The sequence below is a fragment of the Diabrotica undecimpunctata genome, chromosome 9 (genome assembly GCF_040954645.1).
Source record: "Diabrotica undecimpunctata isolate CICGRU chromosome 9, icDiaUnde3, whole genome shotgun sequence".
Lineage (NCBI taxonomy): Eukaryota > Metazoa > Arthropoda > Insecta > Coleoptera > Chrysomelidae > Diabrotica > Diabrotica undecimpunctata.
The window spans coordinates 32,686,399-32,699,785 of NC_092811.1; the positions used below are offsets into that span (position 1 = coordinate 32,686,399).

At 32.2% G+C, this 13,387-nt stretch overlaps 1 protein-coding gene across 1 annotated transcript in view; it reads right to left on the reverse strand.

Moving 5' to 3' along the window:
* Positions 1 to 10,571, reverse strand: part of LOC140449785 (polygalacturonase-like) — a 43,971-nt gene extending 33,400 nt beyond the window's left edge. Inside the window, exon 1 of the mRNA XM_072543130.1 lies at positions 10,205 to 10,571. Within this exon, the coding sequence (XP_072399231.1) occupies positions 10,205 to 10,493 (289 nt within the window). The 5' untranslated portion in view covers positions 10,494 to 10,571. The remainder of the gene's footprint in view (positions 1 to 10,204) is intronic.
* Positions 10,572 to 13,387: the final 2,816 nt, after the last annotated feature.

Sequence of the window (13,387 nt, forward strand, 5' to 3'; positions counted from 1 at the left end):
TGTAAAGAAATTAATTAGAAGGACTAAAAAGGATCGTCAGAGTCTTCTGAAGTCGAATCGTTCCCAGGTTGGATAACTATTGGTGCTATTGCCGGTAAAACAGGATATTCGTTTTCTATTTTTAAAACATGAGCTTCGCAATTTTTCCACACATCGCTATTAATGCCACTAATTACTTCTCGAATATTCTCAATGGCCACTGCGCTTAATGTTAGTGACTGATTATATGTTCGCAATCGTTTTTTTACGATACCCCAAACCATTCCAATTGGATTAAAAATGCAATAGTATGGGGGTAATCGCAAAAGAGTATGGCCGTGCCTGCTGCAAATGGTGTCAATAACGTATTCGTTTTTAAAATTCCGACTTTTGATCATTCTAATTAATTCTTTCTTTACTGGAATCTTTTTAGGAACAGTGATGTTTTTAAGTTGCATAAATTTTAAAATTTCGTCCTTTTTCGTGTTATTATTAGGTATTTTATTTAATATGCGGGAATGATACGACGCATTATCCATAACAATCACTGAATTCGGCGGAATATTGGGCAAGAGTTGTTCAACAAACCACTTTTCAAATAAATCGGCTGTCATATCTTCGTGATAATCGGCAGAAGACTTTGTTATATTTTTGGCCGACAATAGCAATGCATTAAATACAAAACCATCTTTGCTTCCGGCATGAAGAATAATAACACGTTTTCCTCGTGAACACGGTGTATTTAACGCACACTTGTTTGTGTTGTCAACCCAGCCGTACTTGACAACATCATGCGTATCGAACCAGGTTTCGTCTAAATAGATTATGTTTCGGTTTGAATTACGATACTGTTTTATTTTACTCAAATATTCTCGTCGAAGTTCAACAATACGCCGAGATTCCATTATTACCATTCGATTATCTAATTTCTTATATTTAAATCCACAACTTATCAAAATCTCGCGCAGTGTTTCCAAAGATGTATAATTATATTCAGGGAAATCTCTCAATTTTTCACGAATCAGTTCTAAAGTAGGCACTCTATTTTCTTTGTAAAAATTGTAAACTGTTCGTTGAATAACGTCTTTTGCAGCAGTGTCAATCCTACCCAATTTTTTATTTGGTCGCTTTCGTTTTAAGGAATGATCTGTAACAGTGCCTAATTTAATAATTGTATATATCGTCTTATACCCGATTTTTGTTAATATATGAATTCTCGAAACAATTGCATTATCAGCCATCCCAATATTTTCTTTTTTCAAACACTCATACATATTTAAAATTATTCTTTGGGATTGTACGTGCAAATCTTTATTTTTTAATTCCGGGCTGTCATTAAAATAATTGTCATTATTTATTGATAACACAGAAGTTGATGCATCTTGATCATTCGTTTCAAACGGTCTCCAAAATGCCATTCTAGAAAAATATAATATTACTTATAATTATATCTTATACCTTATAAACCTCCGCCTGTGTTATCTGGTTGCAAAAAGGAATATTTTAGAGTGTCACATATCCAGACACACAGGTGTTGATTACGATTTATCGCTTTGCGCTGCGCTGTTGTCATAATGCATGAGTTTAAAATTACTGAATGTAACTTTAATATAACATATTAATATATCTGCAATTTTTCATGTTTCCAGGTAAGGTATAAAATCAATGAAATTTGGAAAAAAATAATACAATTCTTGTAACCGTTTTTGAGAACTTGGATTCTTAAAAGATGTCTGATTTCTTAAAAGTCGATCATTATGTCTATAAGAGTATTACCGCTAAATTCACCAACATGGCAACGTCAAGATATATCGAAGGTCCAAATTCTCTCCAGACTACAATGTTGCCGATATTCGAAAATTACTTAGAGCATAAGTAATATATAAACGTTCACGGTTGCTTTAATTCATTAGTGAAGAGTCCATGGAAATATTAGTACCTAGTTAATTAATTTATAGATATATTTTTTGGGAATATGTTCATATCATTTTTTAAGAGTGTCGTTCGTTGACTAGCAATTAAATAATAACGAATAGAGAATAGAGAATATTTTTTAAATATAACCTTAGGAATTTTAGGAAATATGTCTGACAACCTTGATTTGAAAGGCGGTCTCTTTAATACCAGAATGTGACATGTTTATGTTGGAAAATTATTAGTGGATGTACTATACCTAAACTACTTTTGCAGTCTTCAAAGGCTTGAATCCGCTGTGGTGTCCATTCAATTGGTGCTTTTCCTTTAACATTTCCTTTTAGGGTATCATGTAGTGGTGTTTGAAGCTCAGCTTCATTGTGTATGAACCTTCGGTAGAAGTTTAACATACCTAGAAATCTACGCAGGTCTTTCACGGTTTTAGGATGAATGAAATTTTGTACAGCTGCTACTTTTTCTTGGGGAGGTTTAAGTCCTGCTGCTGATACCGTATATCCCAAAAATGTAGTCTCATTTTTGCCGAATTGACACTTTGCTAGATTAATCACAACGCCAAATTGCTTAAGCCTTTTGAAAATTTCTTCTAAATGCGATATATGCTGCTCTTTGGATTCTGATGTAATGAGAATGTCATTGATGTAGGCGTAGGCGAAATCAAGACCACGTAAAATCTCATCTATGAAACGCTGGAAGGTATGTCCTGCGTTTCTTAAACCAAAAGGCATAAATAATTATTCGTACAGTTCAAATGGTGTGGAAACGGAAGTTTTTGGTATATCTTCGGTGGCTACTGGTATCTGGTTGTATGCTCTATTGTAGAGAAAATGACCACTTACAAATTACCAGCTAGCGACTAACCCAAGTCTTCGATGTATGGAATTGGATATCGATCTAATTACTATTTAAATGGGAATAAGCCACAATTAAGAGTTAAAGTAAGTTTATTGATGTTACAATTTCCACTTCGGAAATCGTTCTTAAAATACAAACATTAGTAAATTAAAAAATTCTTCTAATTTAATTTTATCTGATTCATTTATATTGACAATTCAGACATACATTATACATTTTAAAGTAGATCACTTTAAAATGCTAGTGCCAATATTGTTGAGTTACGTTCCTGGGACGACTTTACTTGTAAAAGAGTTCATTCGATTACATGAAATTAACTTTAACTTGAGAATATCCATAATAACTAATTGTGTCGCAAATTCCTCGGCAGAATATAGTAGGATCTGGTTACCCATATTAAAAGAGAAAGTTATTAAAAGAAAAATACCAGTATTAGTAAGTCAGTAACATATAGACGATACATCATTTATGTTTTTTAAATAACAAACATATAACATCAGAATATGGTGTTTGTCTCATATGGCCTTGGAACTACTTTCATGTTCTAAGCATATGACTATGACAGCTTCAAGAAGACCATGACCAACTTCAGGTCACTTAACGAATAGAGGTTAAGCACATTGTAATATGTAAGATTTCAAGTAAAACTTAAAAAGAATAAAAGTACATTTTTTCATAATAACAAACATAAGACAGTGTTTATTGAAAGTAATCTAAATGTACGACCAAATACTTACCATGTCGGGATAGTATTATGAAGTTTTTTTTTCTGGTTTTTCTCCCATAATTTACCATGGAATCACTAACAAGAGAATTTTACTACATACCTAGAGTTCCCAAATTACCTATCATATTTATTTTCTGTTCACTTTAAAGCTACGTTTTATAGTTTTTCGTTTAACACAGAATTTTATTAAATGACCAATGTTTTATTAAGCTTTGTTTGTCTTAATTTTTAATGTAAGTAAATTAAATATCATTATCAAATCACATGTAAAAGTGATGCAAACACCGGCACAACAACGGTTTTCCTCAGTGTCAAGGTTACCAAATTCTGCACCCCTCCGATCGGGTAGCTTTCGTATCTGTGGTCTATTAACACTTTCGCTGCTGACTTCTATGATAGATGAGTTGCCGGGTGGGGCAGTTTTTTTTCTAAAAATTTTAATTTACTTAATTAGGCAGTTTTAATTTTAGGACTAAACTGAAGCCCATATATAGGGAGTTTAGTTGTTTTTTCTCAATGTCACGCATGCGTGTCGGGCGCACCTAGGTATAAACTTTTTGCCATGTGTTGATTGACACGCATGCGTGTCAATATATTTTTTTTACTTTAAAAGTTTATTGAAGACAATTTTAAGAAAACTAAGTAAAAAATTAAAAACAAAACAAAAAGTGATAGAAACTTAAACACTAGATGAACAATAAAGAAAACTTCAAATTCATAACATACATAACTACGTAATTTGTTTATATGTGTAACACAAAATTTTGCACCATTGATGGCAACCGTTAAAACATTTGACGCATAATCCGGGCTCTTCTGTACATTGTTGGCAGTGGTAAAGCGTCATTTTACGGATTTTCTTGCCAGAGCACACTCTACATTGCTTTCTTACTGTTTTTCCTTGTTTGTCCTTGGCCAAAATTTTGGTAATAATGTGGACTGTTTTAATTGTCGGCCTCAGCTTGTTATTCATCCCAATGTTTAATAGCTTTTCCAAAACTGACAGTCGCTAGTCATAAAGGCTCATCGGACGTAAAACAAATTGTTTATGTAGCAATTACGAATTCATTAGCATCAAGTGTATGTAATGTATGCCCAACTTCTTGTACCACCTTAATAATTTTCTTTTACAGGGATAGTAAGAGTTTAGTTGGTCTTGCCGATCGACACCCCCCATATGCTTATTATAATTAAAAATTGCAGTAGGTTTTTCTCTGGGTCTATTCCTTCTATCAACAAATTCCGTCATTTCACTTCCAAATTCATTAGAGATATAAAGAACGTCACGTTTGTCCTTCCATTTACCAACTAAAATATTATCAGAAAAACAAGCAATTCGCTCACCTTTTTTTAGTTTTTTGTCAATAACGTCTTTGGGATTATACTTCCTTCTCACATTTAGTGTTCCAGTGCAGTAAGTACTTCGATTTGTTAATATTTTAGCTAGTTCATAGGAATTATAAAAATTGTTCATGTATACACTATGTCCTTGGTCCAAATATTCCTGAAGTAGCTGTAAAACTACTTTTGTTGTGTGGCCTTTTCCACCGGCATCATCCAGGGCTCCAGTGTAGACTAAAGATATTAGAACTAAACCACTTGGCTCTGTAAGAATATAGAGTTTTATCCCGTATTTATGACGCTTGTTCTTGATATATTGTCGGAATACCAAGCGTCCACGCCATAGTACCATTGACTCATCAAGTGAAAGGTTTTTTCCGGGATAATAAACAGCAGACATTTTATTATTGAAGAACGTTATTATAGTTCATACTTTGTACAATCGATCTTGAACTTCTTCTCCACTGGCTGGGTTTCTAGCAAAATGTAAGCACCTCATTATGATAAGGAAACGATCTCTACTCATATGCTCCGAAAAACATTTTAAATTAAATATTGGATGAGATTTTCAGTAATCATTGAGTCTATTTAATTTAATGGTTCCAGTGTGAATCAATAGTGCAACAAATTTTAACATTTCTTTTCGTGAAACTGGCTTCCACTTTGTAATTCTTGATTTTTCTCGTATATGTTTAGAAAGGAATATCTCTTCTGGATACAAGTTGGTTCGGCTAACAATTAAATCCAAATTGTCGTTATCAAATATCATTTTAAAATAATCGATTGGGTCATTGCCACCTGGTTGAACCAAAAGTTCATTTGTTTTCGAAAACATAAAATCTTTCATATTCATAGGAATATTTGTCCAGTGAGAAAATGAGTGTTCTAACACAGTTTCTTTTTCGTTGGGAACGTCATCTTGGATTTGAATCGGCATTTCATTTACTGTAACAATAAAAAAAATTAATAATATTGTTATCACATAAAATATAAAAACTTACTCTCTCTATCATCGTCTGAATACTCCTCGGATTCAGAAGAAACGCCCTCGAAATCAGAATCAGTGTTACTGCCAATAGAATGATTACTAAATAAGTCCTCCTCGTCATATAACAAAGATATATATATATATATATATATATATATATATATATATATATATATATATATATATATATATATATATATATATATATATAATCGTAGATTCATATAACAAAGCTAACATCTCACTTTCACTTAGTTTATTAGGATTTTTCACCAGTACTTTACGTTTTTTACATTTTGAAGGTCCCGGCATAGAGTCCGCCATTTTAATAAGACAAAACGGTCTATACGCGAACGTAACAAAATAAATAAGCCGACAACCAACCTTCCACTGCAACATTACAATCACACTGCTCGAATTCTTTGAACGCGTGTCTGACTTGACCGCGCTAATTTGTATCCCCTACTCTAGCATGTCCGAATGCCGAACGTCGCGAATGCCGTCTCATTGGGAAATTATGAAAACGGCAAACATATTTTAAATACTTTGTGCCTTAGTAACACGCTAAAAAGATGTGAACCATCTGCTGCATACGCTGTATTTAAAATACTCTGTTAAATTTAACTGGTCAGATGTCACGCAAGTATGTCGTCAGCACCTGGCAAAACAACTTGAAGTCACGCATGCGTGACATCAGCAGTAAAAGTGTTAATCAAACAATTATGTAAATTTCACAATTTGTGAGGACTGATCAAAAAGATGCTTATTCAATATCGGCACCGGACTCTCTCTTATCTTAGAATTTTTGAACGATAATCAAGAAAGTTCAATAGTTTGAAAAATATAAGTAATAATATAACAATCAAAATAATGAATGGATGATTGGAAAAAGGATAACATTCCTGTGAACTATGTTATTAGAAAATATAAAAAAACTGTTTTGCACCGAAGCCGATAGTTTCATTTCTATTGAACATTTTTACACCTGGACAAGGTACGTTTAATGCCAAAGTACTAACAGCTCATGCCTATTAGGTAAGTAGTTACTGATATTTTAAAGTACAAAAATCTTATCCTGTTTTCATTCAAAATCGAAAACGTGAGTAAGACAAAATAAAACATGGCATTTATATTATTTTTAGTCTTCTGGGTCACTGTTTTCTCTATTTGTTGTAGGATTTGTAAGTATATCATCATAGAAGGTCCTGTAGTCTTCTGGTATATAATGTATTATTTTAGAAATATCTTCTAAATTCTTAGAGTTGATAGGAAGTTTGTCGTTGTATGTTTCGAGATGGAAAGGTTTACATTATCTTGTTTCTTAAGGTTAGGTTAGACCATCAATGAATTCAGTGAAGAAATGACTATTTCTTCTTAATATCTTTGTCAGTCTTTTTAAAATATTGTGACCACCAGCCTTTGAAATCCAGTATCTCGCTATTTGTTAGCCGTTTTACTTGGAACTTATTGTTCCTTTCCTTGGAAGACGCAATGATTTCGTTGTATTGAACAGGAGAATAAATCCTTTTAATTTTTTTTAAAGAGCGCTTAATAACTGAGAAGTTGCTGTCACAATGCAAAAAACTGTGGCCTCGGATTGGAAAATATTGATGGATTTCTTGAAATCTACCATTCACGGTCAGTGCAGTAAACAACCTAGTTAAAGTGTGATTACGGTTTTGTCCTGCGGATGCATCACTACTAAAGACATGCAAGATTTTTACTTCTTTAGGGATATGTTCAGTAATGAAGTACAAAACCGATGTACTGACTTCATTGGAGCCTCGCTGAGCATCTCCCTCTGTGTATGTGTAGAATTTTGCCAGAGCATTGCCAATGCTATGGACATTAAAAACATACTATCAAAGTTTTCGTAAATAAAACATTTCTTGACACGTTTTTTATATTGCGCGGATAAATGCGCAATTCCAGTAATATGATCCTTTTTCCGCTCAACAACAATATTTTTAGACAGGGTGAGTCATAACTATTGGGACATAGACTAAGGACAGGTTATTTGGGCCACAATATGGCTATTGGGCTAAATATGCCTTAATAAAATGTTGCTGAGAAAAAAGATACGGGGTGGTAAAGTTAATTTTTGTTTTTCGTTTTTTGCTAATAGTTTCCCTGTATATTTATAAATTGCTATCAAAATTCGCACAGAGGCATAATCTTAGACAAGAAATAGGATAATTGGATAATTCCTAATGATCAAATTGAGTCTAAACTTTTTCTGATGAAACTTTTTAGTAATTTTTATTAGAAAATATGACGTAAACATCATTTTTACGTAAAATTGGTACTCTTGTTTAAACATGAAAATTTCAACCGTTTTCGAGAAAAACCCAGTCGAACTGCTTAGAGTCTTAAAAAAGGATTTCAAATATTATTTCATTTATGAAAAGTATGCTTTGGACTGTCAGATAATTAGTTCAGACAGAGTACAGTCAGACTGTAGTTGGTAAATGTCATTTGCTCAGAGTAAATTATTTTTGATGTGACAGTGTAGTGTAATGTTGCATTTTTTAAAAGTAATCATTACTTTTTTTGATTGAAATGCCTCGTCACAATCATTTTACTAATGAAGAAATGCGAGATATGATTTGCGTATACGCACAAGAAAATTTTTGCGGTCGCTCGGCAGCCAGAAGGTATGGAATGTTATACGCAAACAGAAGGCAACCAAATCACAAAACTTTTGCAAGATTATATCGTAGTTTAGGTGAAACTGGGCCATTTCACACTAAAAATCGGGGTGGTCGACCGAAACAAATCACACCTAATCAAAAAGATGAACTTTTGGTTCGAGTAGATGAAAATCCTGAAATAAGTTCACTACATCTATCAGCAGCAACAGGAGTAAGTCAGTCGTCTATTGTTAGAATTCTAAAAAAAGAGAACCTTCATCCTTATCACTTCACTCCTGTTCAAAATTTAGTTCCAACAGATCTTCCACGACAGTTACAGTTTTGCCAAAGTATTCTGAATAAACATCGCAATGACAGACACTTTATTAAGAATATTATGTTCACCGACGAAGCAACTTTTACCAGACGAGGGATTTTTAATTGGCGAAATAGTCATTATTGGGAAGAAGAAAACCCGCATGCTATTAAAGCTAGACATTTTCAGCATGAGTTTAAATTGAATATTTGGTGTGGCATTATAGGCGACCAACTACTAGGGCCTTATGTTCTTCCTCCGAATTTAAATGGAGATTCTTATTTATTATTTTTGGAAAATGCTCTTAGTGATATTTTAGATGATCTGTCACTGGATGTAAGAAGAAAAATGTGGTTTATGCAGGATGAAGCGCCACCTCATTTTTCATTGGCTGTTAGAAATCATCTTAATGACGTATTTCCTTAACGATGGATTGGCAGAGGCAGTGATTTTCAATGGCCACCAAGAAGTCCTGAGTACAACCCGCTAGATTTATATTTTTGGGGACATATGAAGTCCTTAGTTTATGCCAATGAAATTAACACATGAGACAAACCTTAGAGATACATTCAAAATGCAGCTAATCTTATAGGGGACAGAATAATATTTTTTTTAACGTCCGAAAATCCTTTATAAAAAGAATTAGAAAAGGCATAGAAATTGGAGGAGACCATGTAGAACATTTGGTTTGAGTTTTTGTGAGTTCTTTTAAGTTAAAGTGTGTTTAGTTTTGATTTATCGTCAAAACGGAAACCTTACGTTACTTGCAACTTTGTTTATTAGTTTGGTATTTGATAGTGGAATTGTAAATAAAATACTATTTCTTGTCTAAGATTATGCCTCTGTGCCAATTTTGATAGCAATTTATAAATATACAGGGAAACTATAAGCAAAAAACGAAAAACAAAAATTAACTTTAACACCCTGTATCTTTTTTCTCAGCAACATTTTATTAAGGCATATTTGGCCCAATAGCCATATTTTGGTCCAAATAACCTGTCCTTAGTCTATGTCTCAATAGTTATGACTCACCCTGTATAAAGGCGACAGGCGATTTGATCATTTTTGGGCTCGGCCGATAGAAGACACCGATATTCATAAAATGGCTATCTCACTTTAATTCTCCATATTTTTGGAATGTTATCTTTTTTCCAATCACCCATTCATATATTATTTATTTGTTACATTTCTTAAATTATAAATAAAGTCGTCAAAAAAATTATGTTAATATATCTGAACCGATAAAACTTAATATAAAAATGAGAACCAGTTGGTTTATATTTATGAAAATAAGATACCTCTATGAATACCTCTACTAAATACTCAATGAATATCAATAAATAAATCTGTACTCAATCATAAATAGTTGTTTTCATAATTATATCTTACGATGGTTCTTATTCACATTAATAAGCATTATAATTGATTAGTCTTACCTTCTCTACCTTCAACGAATAAATTTGCTCCACTGATCCTAACAAGAGGTACTTCGTCCTGATATTTTACGTCAAATGTTACAACTCCATCAAAAATGAGATGTGAATTTTCTTTTAAATTCAATTCTAAAGTTTGGCCAGATGGCACCGAAAGGTTTTTAACTCTAATGACACTACATTGTTCTAAAACTGGTAATACTTGGTCTATGGAATTTATTTCACAGTCATTTTCTTGAGCTAATACCGCTCCAAGAAAAAATAGCACTAATGATATACTTATTTTATTCATTTTAAAACAATCAAACTATTGTTAAATTATTTGAATATATATGTTTTTCTATATAGGATAGATTATTAATTTAATTAATTGATTGCATGGAAATATAAGAGAGCTTATCATATTTTTAATAGATGTACAAAGTAGTGTGTTTATCTAATCTTTCTTTTCTAAAAATTTTTGTAATATTTTTTATATAATTACGTAGATTAAAATACTTTGATTAATATCAACTTATCATATAATTTTATTTTAACCAATATTAAATATTTAAAGCGGATGGCTTTTGTAAAAAAGGTCGATTTCATATCCACAAGCTGAAACTTGTTTTAATCGATAGACTAAAGTAGACTTTACACTACATGATTTTATCATATGACAATATCATATGAGATTTGTTATGATTCCTCGTTTCTATGATGTTTTAAAAAATCGTCTTTACACTGCATGATAAGTTATGACTTATGATATGAGTGACAATGAGTGAGGTTTTATTGATTTTTCTTTTTGTTTATGGTCATAGAGATATTAGACACAGTATAGGTATCAACTATTAGATTTTGAAACCATTATAATGGAAAATAAATCTTTGATTACATTGGCTTCCCGAATTTTAATAATAATACGTCGGCAACAACTGCGTACAGCGTACAGAAGTAAGAAGAAAAAGATCAGACGCCTTTGGGCTCGCAGGTGGCTCTTACGAAGAAATCGTGGACAGGGTATATCAAATATAGTGTTGATATTATACCAAATTAAAAATAATTAATATAGAAACTAAACTAAAATTATGACTAAGAAGACTATAAAACACTAAACTAAGAATACAATAAAATAAATAAATAGTAAAAGAAAGATACAACACAATTTCAACATCAATGAAACAAACAAAAAATAAATAAATAAATAAAGAATGTTGTCTCTCGGTAAGGGAATGTTGCTGAATTGACATAAGAATAAGGCGCGATATTTAAATATGTTGGTGTTACCCCTATTATTACCGAAAATCATATGATTTTATCATGCGGAATAGGTACCGGCCTATTCTCCTGTGACAAGCTATGACGAGCCGCATGACATGACAGTGCTTATGATAAAATCATATGACAAATCACACAGTGTAAACATGTAAATTTCACTTCATGACCAAATCATATGACAAATCACATGATAAATCATGTAGTGTAAAGTGTGTATAAGACATAGATAAAATTACACCTAGATTGGTAACAGGGATAGCCAAGGTCAAATCATGTTCGGATTAGGCGCCCATTCGTTTGGTGGCGCTGCTAGTCTCGTTCCTGCGCGGAGGGAGTGTGCTGTGATCAAGTCAAAGTTGAGTTTAGACAAATACGGCGCCATATTTGTATTTGTTTTATTTCTTATAATTTATTTTATAATTTAAATTTTTTTATATAAATAGTGCAAAATCGTACAATTTTCGACGATTTTTTATTATGGAATCGAACACATTACATGGAATAACAATGTAGAGACGAAGAACAGGAACAAAAAAAGATGTGTTCCAGATTGCATGGATACTACTGGCAAGCGATACCGTTTTTTAAGTCCAGGACATTATATGGATATGTTTGATAAATGGGTGAATGCTGTTAAGAGCCCTAATTAGAGAATGCTGCAAAAGAAACTATTTATAACAAATTTCGTGTATGCGCTAGTCATTTTAAAGAGGAAGATATAGTCAATGTTGGAAATAGCGGTATTACGAGACCAGCCGTTCCGAGTTTGTTTTTACCAGGACCAGGTAAGAACTATTATACCACTGACCTATATTTTTATTCACATTATATCTGACCTTTTACAAATTAGTTTATAAATTTAACCTAAAATTATATATTATAAAACCAGTCTTACTTAGCTTAGTATTTGAATTATTTGTAGGTAGTGGTTCAACAACTATCTTAAAAAGCATCACCTTAGAGAGGGTTCGGCATAAATTTCTACAGGTGTGCGCCTTTCAAAGTTGGATTAGATTAGCAGACCATGACTACACTATCATGGAGAGGTATATGAGCTTGCCTGCTTTAAGTGTGAGGAGGTATTTGTCCCTCTCTTGTGAGTGAGATTGGTCTTAGAGTACCATATTACCATGGTTTGCCTCATCTATGTACTTTTAATGTTCCATTTTGTAGAACAACCTATGGTGCTAATAGCCCACTGAATAGATACTTATCTTTGTTAAACAACCTAAATGTAAATATTTAATATGTCCCTCAATAAATATATAAATATTAGTAGAAGAGATACTGGTACCATAGAGTTTGGAAACTTAACTGTGTAAAGTACTTCATGTTTTTATTGTAACTAGGTAATACTTTACATATTTTTTTATTTTTGTTATGTTATTTTTCTACCTTTATTGTGCTGGATTTTAGAATCATAGAACTAACTGTTGGGTTTATAGGGTTTAAAATGTAATTACATGTTTAATTTTATATATATGTATATATATATATATATATATATATATATATATATATATATATATATATGTGTGTGTGTGTGTGTGTGTGTGTACATGCATGTGTTTGTGTACATAATATATTTTTATTTCACATTATTTAATTTAATTATCGTAAAATACTGTGTACTTAACCACTATTTTGTATATTGTAAGTTGTAACATTTAATCGGCTTGTCCCGTATATTAGCCTGCATCCACACAGACAGTGGTAAGGCGTTCAGAGTTATGAATAAATAAATTTGAATGTGTCGACAGGGATCTTTCCTATTCTGTTGATGATAGGGATGGGATGACTGATCTTAAGGTGACATACTGGTGAAAAAATCTATTGATTGTAATTGTGTTTGTCATTTCAGGCATAAAAACATTATTATCCTCTGTTGTTTGGAGTTTATACTGAGCAAATAAAGTTACTATATCA